Source organism: Oryctolagus cuniculus, chromosome 2 (genome assembly GCF_051225735.1).
Source record: "Oryctolagus cuniculus isolate XC-2025 breed Fujian yellow rabbit chromosome 2, ASM5122573v1, whole genome shotgun sequence".
Lineage (NCBI taxonomy): Eukaryota > Metazoa > Chordata > Mammalia > Lagomorpha > Leporidae > Oryctolagus > Oryctolagus cuniculus.
The window spans coordinates 170,948,368-170,963,752 of record NC_142868.1 but is presented as its reverse complement, the minus strand read 5'-3'; the positions used below and the strand labels follow the sequence as shown (position 1 = coordinate 170,963,752).

The following is a 15,385-nucleotide window of genomic DNA, read 5'->3' as shown; positions in this document are numbered from 1 at the left end:
TCTGTAACTCTTTTAAATGAATAAATAAAATCTTTTTTAAAAAAGGAAAAACAAATGCTGCCAAATAATTATGAGAATTTATAATGGCTTGTTCCAAAACCTAGATAAACAACGGAAATAATACCTGGGGATAGGAGAAGGCAGGGAGAAGAGAAAATGACCAGAGCATCTCTTACATGGATACACAAAACTGAGAGGTACTTATTAACATTCTTGCTGATTCCATATAACATTCAAGAGCTGGATTAGAAACCCTCCCAGGTTGAAACTGTTTGGCATTTTACAACTTTTCTTGATTACAGTCTAATCAATTATCAAACTAAAAATTGAGATCATTACAAAAAATACCCCACAACATTTCACATGCTATACCATGTGGAAAACAGTAAAATTTTTTTTTTTGGACATGCAGAGTTAGACAGTGAGAGAGAAAGGTCTTCCTTCCGTTGGTTCACCCCCGAAATGGCTACCATGGCCAGCGCGCTGCGCCGATCCAAAGCCAAGAGCCAGGTGCTTCTCCTGGTCTCCCATGCATGGGGTGCAGGGCCCAAGCACTTGGGCCATCCTCCATTGCACTCCCGGGCCACAGCAGAGAGCTGGATTGGAAGAGGAGCAACCGGGACAGGACTGGTGCCCTGACTGGGACTAGAACCCAGGGTGCCAGCACTGCAGGCGGAGGACTAGCCTAGTGAGCCACGGCGTTGGCCAACAGTTAATTTTTTTAAAGATTTATCTTTATTTATTTGACAGAGTTGCAGAGAGAGGTAGAGACAGAAAGAGAGGTCTTCCATCTGCTGGTTCACACCCGAAATGGCCACAATGGCCAGAGCTGAGCCAATCAAAACAGTTAGTAATTATTAACTTAAAAGAAACTTACTGGTTAGTAAGGAGGCACACTTACTTGTCAAAGCTATACTGGGCCATTCTAGCAATAAATGTTGCTTCTCCAACCACCTGAGCCATTCTTCCAAGAGCTTCCCCTGCAGCGCATCGTAAGATGGGGTTGGGGTTGTCGAGAGCACCCATAACCAGTGTCAGGGCAGATTTACGAACTTCCTCAGGTCCCAGAGTACTTTTATTTTCTGCTAAACCCTACATTTATTAAAAAACAAATAATGCTGATTATGATAACTCATAATCCATGTTAAATAAAAGAAAAAATATTCTGTAATATTGTAAGCATACATATATATTCACACATTTGTTTCTTTAGTCAATTTCCACATGCATATATCATATCTAAAACCAGCATCTATTAAAATGATAGTAATCACTTTAATCTTAAATATGATTTCAGAACATGATATCTAATATAGTCAAAGTCTGATTAGCTCTAAAATCAACAAGGCCTGGGAGCATTTCTATACAAAGACAAATACTTACAGGCTGCTTTTACATATAAGGGATATTGTGCTATTAAATCAACCACTCTACCAGTTGGATTTTATCAGTCTAACTTTGAGGGTAAAAAAGGCCTCATGAGCATGAAATTTTGAATCATTTATAAAAAATTCCCAAGAAGATATAATCAATATATATTTAAAGACAAAATGAAGTAAAAATAATCAGCAAGTGAATGTGGATATAGTTTGTTCATCACACTAAATGTTAACATCTCTGTTCTAGCTATACTTACTGTCCTGGAACTTAATTTTTTTACTTGACACCAAAAATCCAAGTCATGGTGCTTTATAAAAAATGTGCACTACAACAGAAGAAACAGCATATCCATGAAGAAAAGTGCAGTCTGTGCAGCAAAGTTACAGATGGCTCACTCTTCTCCCAGCCACTGAGGGAGACCGTGACCGCCTCACTCTTCCTTTAGAAACTCAGATGTTAGTCCTGCTTGATGACCTCTAAATGGGGCATACACTAATGATTATATAAACAGTACAAACCTGTATTTCTGTAAACAATGCCTATATTCCTTTTTCCTGAGGTTCCCAAACCATGATTTCAAGACATGCTCATTCAACCACTTGCATCTGCTACCACCTTGTTTTAAAAACACCTCACAGAGCTCAGTGCTGAGGAACATAAAAGTTCTAAAGCACATTACGAGAGGCTGCATAGTAGGATGCATGAACTCTGTGAGACAGCAAAATATCTGCTATTCCACTTCATGCCAGATGGAAACCGTACTTCAAAACAGGTAGAAGGAGTTACACTACCTAAACACACAGCCAGCAAGTAGCTAAACCAGAACACAATCTGTGAATGGAACATTCTTTCAACTTTGTAATGCAGCCTCTCAGGATTTATGGTTTAAACCATAAAATCGAACTTAAATTTTATTTTTAACTTTCTGCAGAGTATCAGATTTCATCATTCAGACATCTTTAAAAATCCTTAACATACTTACTGGCACTTATAAAATCTGAGGTTGAAAGTGAAACATGAAGTGTAACATTGCTAGTATATAAAACACTCAGTAAATTATGATGAGTCTAATACAAAGTTTCTAGCAATTTTATTAACCTAATATAAAACACATAGTTATCAAGTCATATATATATAAACTTCATAATAATCTCAATATGAATGGTTTATTAAATGCATCAACATTTTATTACAGAATGGTTATTATGTTTTAAAAGTAAATACCTTCAGTGCACTCAGAACAGCAGTAAATATATTAAGCTGTACGGCCTGCTGGCGGACACCTTTGGCTTGTTTCACACATTCAGCAAAGTGATCCAACATTTGTAATCTATTGTATTAGAACAAAGATCACATAAATGATACTCCTTATTCAAATATGGGTCAATAAACACAGATAAGAAGAGTGCAAATGAAGTGTTTGGAAAGTAATGCCCCATGCTGTCTTTTTTCTATTTCATTCCTATAGCTTGTTCCAACCAGATCTCCTTCTCCTAAATTAATATATATGGACACATGTTATTAAATGGAACAAAACACTAACTATTAAGTCTCAATTCATGAAATAAGGTTATAACTGAAGTGATCTTCTTCAACATTAGCATCAGCATCCAACACAGTGCTTGGCATAGAAGTCCTGCTGGTTTCTTAAAACGAATAACAATCATTAATTATGTTTATCTGTGGAAGGCTTTCGGTTAGAAATTTTAAAATGTGACATAATTTTTTATCCTTGATCTTACAAAACAGTACTTCATAACCTGTGTTTGGAAGGCCTCAAGATGTTTTAAAAAGGGTTTAGTTTTGGTCTTCTTAAATGTAAAAAACCACAGTGAATTTTTTTATATTATTTCAAAATTTAAATGAGACGGTTTACAAAAAAAAAAAAGGCCATTTGAGATTTCTGATAAAAGAGAGTGACATCATTCTTCCAAAAAGGAGTGTGATGGAGGGGCTGGTGCCGTGGTGCAATAAGTTAATCCTCCGCCTGTGGCACCGGCATCCCATGTGGGTGCTGGTTCTAGTCCCGGCTGCTCCTGTTCCAATCCAGCTCTCTTCTGTGGCCTGGGAAAGCAGTAGAAGATGGCCCAAGTCCTTGGGCCCTTGCACCTGCATGGGAGACCAGGAAGAAGCACTTGGCTTCTGGCTTCGCATCAGCGCAGCTCTGGCCATTGCGGCCATTTGGGGAGTGAACCAATGGATGGAAGACCTTTCTCTCTGTCTCTCCCTCTCACTGTCTGTAACTCTACTTCTCAAATAGATAAAATAAAATCTAAAAAAAAAAAAGTGTGATGGAGCAAAGGAATCCTTGAAAGTTGGATGTAGAACCATACCAGCATAATTATGATCTAAAGGAGGAAATCAAAATCTCTTTGAGGTCACTGAAAAGGATTTAAGTCCAATTTATAAAGGGCCATCAGTCTCAGGTCAAATTATTTTTCAAAATCTCAAAGGAAAAAACAATCTAGCCATCAGCGTGAATTTCAGCCAGAGTACTTGCAGCTAAAAGCTGACGGCTTCTAACTTGCTTTCGTTCATCATAGATTCACATCTTCTATGCTTGAGGAAGCAGGGCCTTATTTACATTGCTAAAACAAGCACATGGATGGGCAATATGGCACAGCAGCACCAGAGACACCTGCATTTCATATCAGAGTTTGAGTCCTGGCTACTCTGCTTCTGACCCGCTCCCTGCTAATGTGCCTGGGAAGGCAGCGGAAGATGGCCTGAATACTTGGGCCCCTGCCACCCATGTGGGAGACTAGGATGGGGTTCCCAGCTCCTGGCTTTCTCAGCACTCTCTCCCCACTTCAAATAAATAAGTAAATCTTAAAAGAAAAATAAATAGGGGCTGGTGATGTGGCATAGAAAGTAAAGCCGCTGCCTATCGTACTGACATCCCATATGGGTGCTGGTTCATGTCCCAGCTGCTCCATTTCTGATCCAGCTTCCTGCTAATACACCTGGGAAAGCAGGGGAGGATGGCCCAAGTACTTGGGCCCTTGCACTCACGTGGGAGACCCAGAAGAAGCTCCTGGCTCCTGGCTTCAGATTAGCCTAATTTCAGCTGTTGTGGCCATTTGGGGAGTGAACCAGTATATTTCTCTCTCTTGCTCTTTCTTTCTGTAACTCTTTGATTAAATAAATCTTTAAAAATAAATAAATAGGGCTGACGCTGTGAATATGGTTAAAGTAGTAATTATATTATGGAGTTAACTGGGATGGAAAAAAAATCTATTGTTTGAACGTAATTAACTAAAATTACCTGATTGACTTTATACTAACCGGTGTTTATAAGAGACATGAGGAAACACGACACCAAAAAGAGCCACTGAGGCATCAATGACTGAGACTCCCAGAGGCAGAGGACCAGGCACAGCTTCCCCAGCAGGAATTCGTAAGTAAATGGAGGAGGGATCGTGCTCCAGAGCCCCGCTTCCAGAGGCACTGTTTGGTTGCAGCTACAAGACAGTGACATAAAAATTACTCTACCATTAGAAATTCACTTAATAATAACTGTATATAAAGAATACAGCAGGGGAACAAAAAAAGAATGATTGGATCTGAAAATTGCAAAACACACAAAAATATAATTTGGCTATTTAAAAAGTCACCAGTAACTCCTTACGAAATGTGAAGTCTCATGCATTTTAAAACATCATTATGCTATGCCCTTTAATGTGTGAGCAAGACAATATTCGCAATCACTAAATCCACAAAACTTTGAGCAAAATAATATTTGCAATCACTAAAGCCACAAAAATTTTTTAAGAGAGCTTCATTCATTCTTTTTTAAAAGTTAGAAATAATGTATTCAGTTGGCAAGAGGTTCTAAATCTTCTTCCTACTAACTCTTATTCCTCTCCCACCTGTCACAACTGTTACAACACAGTAAAAAGAACATCAGTAACCTCCAAGCCATTTAGAACTGATTTTTGCCAGTCACCCTGGAGCATGTAAATTTAAAGACTATTGAGTAAAGACAACTGGCTAAATTCTAACTATTGCTTTTTTTTCCTTTTTGACTCTTTATCCACCACCAAGATGCTATCTTTCAGTGTCCAAGACAGCTAGAAGAAAATTAAATCTCAGTCTATATTAAACCTCAGTCTATACTATTTTCTTTTTAAGTAACAATATGTAATAGGACCACTATTTCAGATTAAGCTGGTATTTCATTTCCCTGCATGGTGTATTACCTGGTCTTCAATTGACTTATGATCAGTTTCTTGAAGCCAGGAGCCAAGAAGAACACTATCATCATAATGGCAGAGGGATCTGAGAAGGGAAGTGGTTGTGTTGGCGGAGTTGTCAGTCAAAGTGAATTCTGCTACCAGTTCTCTAAGAAGTGCATTGAAAGATCCTATGAAACAGAAGTCTAAATCAGATTACAAAATAATTTTTACAAAAATTATAATAACTTTCCACAAAGAGTGGCAACATGTTTAATAATAATAAAATAATTAAATCCATGTTCCTTTTTAAAAATCTATATTAAAATATTTTTAATATACAGTAATGGTACTTTCTTTTTCATTATTATGGTAGTTCTTTTGTCGCAAATTATTTAAAGTAACCAAAAAACTCTAACAGAGGAAAGGTGCATTATAATGACATGATTATTTATTAATCATCGCCCAATAATGTGCAAATACTATACCGGAACATACCAAAATTCTTGAACATGGCTGTATTGGAAACAAATCAACAGTTGGTTTAACATTAATACTTTATATAATGTTTGATATCTGCAAAGTACATTATTATTAACCCTTTATTTACCTAAATTATTGGCTGCATTACAATATCTATGAAGCACTTTTAAAGCACAGATTTTTAAGATAAACCCACTGGGTTTGAACTTAAGCTCTGCTATTTACTAGCTCTAAGACCAGCAAGTTGCTTTACCTCTCTGCCCATGGCTCTTCATCTACAAAAACAGTAAGTACCCTCTTAAGTTGGGTTAGAGTCACAGCAGCTAACATATGTAGAGGGCTAAAACACAGAAGTAGTGTCAACTTCCTTCTATGAATGGTCACCTTCCTGTGCTAGTCAGTGGGAACGTCTTGATCAGAACTCTATGACAAAGCATCACGAGGAACTTTTGTTAGACACTGAAATTTTTATTTACCTTCGTAAGTTTTTGGAGGTAACAAAGCCAAGATGTCATAAAGTCTTAAACGGACCATTGCAGCACTGGCTTTCAGATGAGCACCATGAGCTTTAATTACAGATGGAATGCTAAAATATCAAAAGCATAGTTGGTATCAGCTTACTAGAATAAGTATGACTTACAAACTTTTAGCAATGTATTTTTCAGCAATGTATTAATGTTCTGCCAAAGAACATTGATAAATATTACACCTTTGTTTTAGTTTGTTAAGGGATTATTACAGTTAGAAGCAGAACACTTCAAAATACAGTTGCATTTCACCCATATTACTACTGCAATTTTTAAGGTCATCTTACAAAAATAAAGTTTTATGTTTCCCCCACAATTCCAGAACGAAGTACAAAATATAGCCGAGAAATATATAAATAAATATTTATTTCTATACAAAAAATAGGATGTTAACTTGTCTTAATTGTTCACTTACTGTGACATCATAGTCATGGCACATTCAATTGGGGTCATTAATTTTCTAATCACATCTTCAGTTAGGAGTTCAGGACAATGTGCAACAAAACTTCTCATAGCTGGACAAAAATGTTTGAAGGACAGATTTAGAGCAGCTTTTGTGAGCAAGGAATAAAGTTATAAAATTACATAAAGGCATTTGTAGTTCTCAATTACTATAAAATACAAGGTTCTGAAACCACGTCGTATCAAAAACTAACCCAGCAAGAACTACAGAGAAAAATGCCCAGAAAAGACCAGGAGGGAGGTGGACAGCAGAAAAAGAAGGAAAAGAAGATATTTGTTAAGGAGGTTTCTCTGAGTGGGAACTGAGAAGACTGTAACTCCACAGGAACTCAGATGACCACAAAGAAAGCAGTTTTAAGACTAAGAAGTGAACAAAGTGGTCCAGTGAGAAGCAGCACCTTCACTCATTATTTTAGCAAGAGAGCGAAGACTAAAACACCTCTTAACGTACAGAAACAAAACTGACCCCTTGCCCTGCCACTGTTAGGGTTAAACATACATCTCTTTCCCTCTTGAAAAAAGCAGCATTATTACTCTGACATAAAACAAGAACAGGGACACCCAATGTGATTCCACTTTCCTAAATTAAACAATACTTAAGTCTTTCTTGTAAGCTGCTGACTCCCAGACAAAAACAACTGTATCCATCATTTTTGTTAACACTGATGTCTGAAAAATGTGTCAATGCTTGCAGCCTTGATAATGATGTATAAAAAAATAGTTGTTTTGTCCATTAAGGACAGACTAATGGTAAACTCCATAACCTTGACAATCCTGAGCTTCTTTTTCCTATAAATATGCACAGTTTTTTAATGTGGTGGCTCAGTGCTTCTTTGAAAGGTGTAAACTGTAACAACTGAGAACAAGAGGCCCGCAGTTCTAGCTACTGTTTTATCACCAACTCTTTCTCAGAGTCCCAGCTTCATTTCTATTACAAAAATCAGCACACTACAGTTATATAACGTTTCTAAATCTCAAAGTCTACAAATTTATTAATTAAATGAGTAAAACACAATGAAACTGATTTTTTTTTTACTTTACAAACATTCTGAAAATACAATAATATTTTGTAAGTACAACCCTTTTGGTTCTTACCACATAAAGCTCCAGCACGACCTTCCAAAGTTACCTGCCAGGTAAAGGAATCTCCTCGGGCCTTCTCAGCCTCCAATTCCTTTAAAGAACGAGGGAAAACATTTCGCCACAATAACAGCATCTTGGGCAGATGGTAACGAACAACTGATGGTCCTAACCAAGAAAATGAGAATACAGAACAATGTATATATACAGATGTAATTATATTATACATTACAAATGAAGGTAAATGGGTCCCAAACAAGCTTTGACATTGTCACTTCACTCCTCCAAAGTTAACATTATTTTCAAAATGTTTTTATCCAGTGAATAAAATTTGTATTCTATTAAAGCACAAAAGGTATTATAAAGGCATTAATATTTTTAGCATCCAAACATAAAAGGCAATTAAAAAAATCTTCACTATATTCAGAATGGCAGATCATACATACTCTCAATAGTGAAAATATCCGGGACAAATCACATGAAGTCCTTACTATAAATATACATGTTCATAAACATATACACCCACTCCCATTCACATACATGTATGTATACACCACCATTTGAGGGACAATTTATATGATTAATTCCATGTTATGTAACAGCACTATATTCAAAACTAGGAACCTATATTTACATTGCCAAGGAATTCATTTAACAACATACTTAACATAAATTTCTAGAAAAGAGTTATCATTTTTCATTTCCTTTAGAAAAGAAAACCAAGTCACCCATTCAATAGACAGAAGCTTAATATGGTGAGTAGTTTTGTGGTACATACACACATACACACACGCACACACACACTTCTCATAGTAGCATCTAAACACAGAAACTAAAAAGCGGACACACCTCATCATAACGATACTATGTGTTTCTGCACTACACTAACCTTTGCCTGTATCTCAGATTTGTCATATCACTTATGAAAGTAAAGCAAATTAAGGGTGGTCCCCACAAATGCAGTACCAGCGATATTGTTTGAGCATGATTTTATCATGCTACTAAAATCACACAGCTGTCTTCACTTTGAGGATGGAATTTGACTTCCCACATTCTCATCTGTTCAGAGTAACACTAAGCTAATCAGATAGACAATAGTTATTCTGATGGTAATGGCAAAAATTTTAACAACATTCTCATTAAATGTACTTAAGCAAATTACCAAAAAGAGAAATTTACCACCAAATGGTGAAGAAAAACAGCTTAATCATTTTACAACTTCATTTAAAGTCTAAAATGTAAAATTTAATACTGTAAATTAAATTTGCTTGAGAATCTACTGACAGTTACAGAATAAGACAAAAATCCCATTCAAATATAATTATACCTAAAGTCATAAGTGCTCCAAGTAAAAGCCATCCAGCTTGGGTGCGTTGCAAAGACAGCCTGCTATTTTGGGCAGCAGTTCTCAGAAGATCTTCAGCAATGCTAACAACCATCTGCAAGAGAAGTTTCAAATTAGATTTTAATTTGAACAGCCAACTAGTATACTTTATTTTAAAAGTTGTCCTTTGTAGGTGTTCCTTTTAACAAGTTTGCAGAGAGGTAACCTTAAGATCTATTCAGCCTTGATTTCCCTGATGACTCTGACAAGACCCCAGCTCAAGAATCTGCCTGTATTCACATACCAACTCTTCCATTTGCTAACTTTCTAACTGGGGACAACTTAACCACCCTGCCTTAAAGCCCTCAATGATAAAACAGGATCACCAATTTCCACTCTGTCAAGGGTTAATGCAGTACTCAGAACAATGCTAGCTCATGTATGTAACCATTTAATAAACACTATTATTATGGGACTACTATCCTATGTTCAAAGATTTAGTAAACTCCCATATGTACCTACTGTTCAACTAATCATACAAAGCTTACAGTCCAGAGAGAAGAGACATAAGAAAATGAGAAGTAGAAAACAGCACATGATTAAATGATAAAATAGCAGCACAGATGTAGTAGTTATCAGCAAAAGGAAAGGCTTTTATACACTGAGTGGTTTTCAAAAAACTTCACAAAAGAAACAGACTTTGAAATTGGGCCTCTAAAAACAAAACCAAAAAAACCCTTAAAACCTGAAGTTTGGTACAAGTGAATAAAAGAGGGAGATAAAAATTGTAGTGCCAAATGGTTAGTATTGCTATAGACTGAAAACAAGGCACAAGAAGAAAGCAAGATGATGAATTTGAGTAGAACCTGAGAATAAGGAGAAAGAGTAAAAGCAAATTATGAGACCAGTATACCAAACAGAGGAGATTATATTTTATTCTCTGAGTACTAGACATCCCCTAAAGTTCTCTGAACAACTGTGAAATACAAACGAGAGAGACAGGAGAAAAAGACTTTAAGAAAGGTAATTTATGAGAAAGCAATCAAGACAAAGGAAAATGGAAACCTGGACTAGTGTCATAGCTTTGGGACTCAGAAGAATGAATGGACCCAGGTCTAACATTCCAGAAAAAAATAAGAATTTAAAAAGCTATCCCAAATCTGCCTATATAAAGTTTCAAATAATATTTACATAAACACTTAAGATTCCCAAGAAGAAACCGTAAGTATAGCACATAACAGAAAGCCTATTTTATTACCAAAATGCTAAATATGGCAATAGCATATTCTCAATACAACCATGTGATTTTTTATTTCTAAAAGTTGAAAGAAAAACGAATTTTTTAAGATCAGTCATGCATTGCTTAATGATGGTTTATACAGAGAAATGCCTTCTTAGAGGATTCTGTTATTTTGCAAATATCACAGAGTATGACTTCACAAACCTAAATAGTAGAGTTTACTACAAACTAAGACTATCTGGTATATACTGTCATACATGCAGTGCAATGATGGCCAAAGGTCATTATGCAGTATACAACTGTAATTATAATGAGGTTTTTTCAGCTAAAACAAATTATAAAATGATACCACACCCAGACAAGAAGTATTATTCCTGTATCAGAATTAAATATCAAACTTAATTAAAAATGCTCACAGAAAACTATACTTAATATTACCAAAGAAAAACTATTGTGATTTAATCATTCATTTCAATATTAAACACAGCAGTGTTCCAATAATGACCAAAGTCCACAGGATAACATTCACAAATCTTGGATCTCCCTCATACCTTTCCTTTAGCATGAGGAATGCCCAAAGGACACTGGTGAACACCACCTAATAGAGCAGCCATTGCAAAGCTGTATCCACTAACAGCTTCTGGCGAAGTCTTCAAGTTGTTGAGTCGCTCTGCACATCTGTCTAGAAATGGTGTCAACTGGAAAGGTAATGCCACAGCCACACAGCGCAAACACCATGCAGCGGCAAGTCGAGCAGCCATACTTGGATGAAGAAGCACTGAAGTTACGATCTCCAAAAGTCCTAGAAAAGAAATACTCAAAAATTGACTCTGAAAAAAAGTCAAACAGCTTCAGAAACCCAAGGGTTGTGTATAAAACAATTAAAATCATGATGACCACAATTTCACACAGGTAGTTTCATACCTTTGCCAAGAACACATGGACAAAGATATTAATAGTTTATTCTGGTGCAAAAAGTTTTGAAATCCATGAATAGTTTTTTTCATCATACTTAGTTTGCATGAATTTTTGAAATTCTTGCATTAGTCATTAATAGTAGAGTGCTTTAAAAGAACAGCTTCTAAAATACAGTACAATTATATCCAACAAAGCAAAAATGCTGATGTAAAATTAAGGTCTTCAACAAATTTTGTCAATAATTATAAACAACTATCATGACTGTTTTTGATTTCTCTCCCAACTTTATTTCACTATTTAGCTCAATATTCCCTAGTGAAAATTAAATACAACCCAATGATCTAAATTGCTAACTAAAATAATAAGAAACTTAATCCAGAGTTAAATACCAATCACACTTATCACTCTGAAAAACAATGAAAAAACATTCCAGCAAGTAACTGAATGCCATACCTATAGAGGCTTCCTGAATAAGAGGGGAGGCAGTGGCATTGAGGCTCTGCACTAGGCTCCCGAGCTCCTGGAGGGCACAGACCATCACATGCTGGCTTGCTGCAATGTCTGCAGCACCAGATTTGTTTTCACCACTAGTATCATTCACTACTGCTTCTGTAAACACAAAATCACATATTTGATATGGGTGAACTGAGTTGTAATACAATTTTCTTAGTCTATACAATTTCTTTTCAGTCATACCAGTTGATCCTTGAATGCTAAAAATCCTAAGCAGTTATTTCTCAGCAAGAACCTTGTATAAGTAAACACTGGATTGACTTACAAATACTGTTTAATGACCTAATGGCAATATAAAAAAATATACACAATGATATATATTTGACTGCTTCTAGGAATACAACTGAATTTTAATAAGCAGCAGCAATCCATGCTATCTTATGAAAGCACAGATTCTGGACAAAGAAGACTTGGGTTCAAATCCCAATTCCACATGTCATATTAGCTATGTAAGACTAGGCAAAACATTCAACTTTTCTATCTTAACTTTCTCATCAGTTAAAGGGCTTACACATGCCTTTCTCAAGGGGTACTATAACTGATTAAGAAAGCAGTGCATACATAAAGAATCTAACACAATGCTGCCCCCAGTACACATCCAATAAATTTTAGCAAATACTACTGTTGCTTTATTTTTTAAAAAAGATTTTGCTTATTTATTTGAGAGGTAAAGTTAAAGATAGAGTCAGAGACAGAGAGAGAGGTCTTCCATCCGCTGGTTCACTCGGCAGAGCTGGCTGACCCAAAGCTAGGAGCCAGGAGCTAGGAGCCATGAGAGTACACGGGCCTAATCAAGCACTTGGGCCATCTTCCATGGCTTTCCCAGGCCATAGCAGAGAGCTGGATCGGAAGAGCAGTAGCCGGGACATGACACAAACCAGTACCCACATGGGATGCTGGTGCTGCAGGCAGAGGCTTAGCCCACTATGCCACAGCGCTGGCCCCTACTGTGCTTTACTACTATTACTATCTCTTTTTTTTTTTTTTTTTTTTTTTTTTTTGACAGGCAGAGTGGACAGTGAGAGAGAGAGAGAGAGAGAGAAAGGTCTTCCTTTGCCGTTGGTTCACCCTCCAATGGCCGCCGCGGCCGGCGCGCTGCGGCCGGCGCACCGCGCTGATCCGATGGCAGGAGCCAGGAGCCAGGTGCTTTTCCTGGTCTCCCATGGGGTGCAGGGCCCAAGCACCTGGGCCATCCTCCACTGCACTCCCTGGCCACAGCAGAGAGCTGGCCTGGAAGAGGGGCAACCGGGACAGAATCCAGCGCCCCAACCGGGACTAGAACCCGGTGTGCCGGTGCCGCTAGGCGAAGGATTAGCCTAGTGAGCAGCGGGGTTGGCTCTACTATTACTATCTCAAGCACTCCAATATACTAGAGGCATCATTGTCAAATTACTGACCAAAAAGTGAATCAATAGGAAACTGGCTTTAGAACTTCTTACTGGAATGTCCCTCAAATTATTAGCATTGATCTTTCCCATCCCCCTTTTTTTTTCTTGAGTGAAAGAGACAGAGAGAATGAGCAAGGGAGTGAGCTCCTATTCACTGGTTCATTCCCCACATGACCTCAAAGGTTGGGGGTTGGACCGTGGCTGAAGCTGGGAGCCAGGAACTCAATCCAGGTCTTCCATGTGCATGGCAAGAACCTAATTACTAAGATGAGTCATCCCTGCTGTCTTCCAAGACCTGCACTGGTAGGATGCTGTAGTCTGGAGCCAGGAATAGAATCCAAGCCTTCCAATGTAGGATACAGACGTCTGAACTGTTAGAATTAAAATATATTTAATATGAACAAACTAGAGATCTCTCGTCAAATAACTACCTGGAAAGATACTCTGGTCCATAAAGTCTCAAAATATATCACTGCATTTAATTCTGCTGTTACGATTTTATAAAATCAAGCAGCTAATCCATGACCATAACATTATTAACCTTTAAATGACAGTAAAACTTTCTTACTTTTTGCGTTCATTTTGAATAAACTATAGAAATACATAATGCAGGGGGGCTAGCCCTGGGACACAATAGGTTAAGCCATAGTCTGCAGTGCCAGCATCCCATATGGGCACCGGTTCAAGTCCCAGTTGGTCCACTTTCAATCCAGCTCCCTGCGAATAAGCCTGGGAAAGCAGCGGAACATGGGCCAATGCTCGAGCCCCTGCACCTACTTGGGAGACCTGGAAGAAGCTCCTAGCACCGGGTTTTGGCTTGGCCTAGACCTGATCATTGCAGCCATTTGGGGAGTGAACCAGTGGATGGAAGATCTCTCCTCTCTCTCTGTCTCTCCCTGTCTCACTATTAACTCTTTCAAATAAATAAATAAATCTTTAAAAAAAATGATTTATTTGTTTAAAAGGCAGAGTTACAGAGAAAGAGGGAGAGACAGAGACAGAGATCTTCCATTTGCTGCTTCACTCCCCAAATGGCTGCATAGCTGGATTGGAGCTGGCCTAAGCTGAAGCCAGGAGCTTCTTCAGGTCTCCCACATGGGTGCAGGGGCTCAAACACTGGGGTCATCATCTACTGCTTACCCAGGCACATTAGCAGAGAGCTGAGCAGGAAGAATAGCCGGGACATGAGCCATAACTCACACTGGATGCTGGCACCCCTTAATCCATGATGCCACAAAGCTGGCCCCTTTTCACTATTAAAGTCTAAACTCTCTCAACACAGGTTACCTGGATCTGGCTTACTATTTCACTCCCACTATTTGGCACAGTGTTCCTGGCATTCCAACAATTTTTCAACAAATCCATGTATAAATCTTTTTCAAGCTATGAATCTGGAAGAGATTAATATTTTAGCATTACCAAATAGATATATCTCATTAACTTAAACATTCTTTAGTTCACAATTTTCCATTAGCCTTATGCATTTAAAAATGATTTTCTGGGGCAGGTGCTGTGGTGCAGCAGGTTAAGCCATTGTCTGCAGCGCCAGCATCCCATATGGATGTGGTTGAGTCCTAGCTGCTCCACTACCAATTCAGCTGTCTGCAAATGTACTTAGGAGGCAACAGAGCCCAAGTGCTTAAGTCCCTGCACCCAGAAGAAGTGCCTGACTCCTGGCTTCAGATCAGCCCAGCTCCAGCCATTGCAGCCATTTGGAGAGTAAACCAGCGGATGGAAGACTGCTCTGTCTCTCCCTCTGTCTGTAACTCCACCTCTCAAATAAATTTGGAAAAAAAAAAAAAAAAAAAAGATAAACTTTACCTGAGATGCCTGTATCCCATATAGGAGCACTGGTTTGAGTCCCAGTTGCTTCATTTCTGATCTAGCTCCCTGTTAAT

General features: G+C 37.9%; 1 protein-coding gene across 9 annotated transcripts in view; it reads right to left on the bottom strand.

Moving 5' to 3' along the window:
* The window catches only part of HEATR5B (HEAT repeat containing 5B), a 119,503-nt gene that overhangs the window by 73,847 nt on the left and 30,271 nt on the right, over positions 1–15,385 (bottom strand). For 7 of the 9 annotated variants that reach the window (XR_016230478.1, XR_016230479.1, XR_016230480.1 and 4 more), the window contains 10 exons: positions 12,040–12,195; positions 11,220–11,470; positions 9,432–9,543; positions 8,120–8,272; positions 6,978–7,077; positions 6,512–6,621; positions 5,580–5,743; positions 4,666–4,841; positions 2,605–2,710; positions 902–1,092 (listed from right to left, as the gene is read on the bottom strand). Coding sequence is in view for 6 of the 9 variants with exons in the window: in XM_051842984.3 (XP_051698944.3) it covers positions 902–1,092; positions 2,605–2,710; positions 4,666–4,841; positions 5,580–5,743; positions 6,512–6,621; positions 6,978–7,077; positions 8,120–8,272; positions 9,432–9,543; positions 11,220–11,470; positions 12,040–12,195 (1,519 nt within the window). In the remaining 3 variants the exon portion in view is untranslated. The remainder of the gene's footprint in view (positions 1–901; positions 1,093–2,604; positions 2,711–4,665; positions 4,842–5,579; positions 5,744–6,511; positions 6,622–6,977; positions 7,078–8,119; positions 8,273–9,431; positions 9,544–11,219; positions 11,471–12,039; positions 12,196–15,385) is intronic. The other 2 variants (XM_089327752.1, XM_089327753.1) reach the window with 1 other exon arrangement.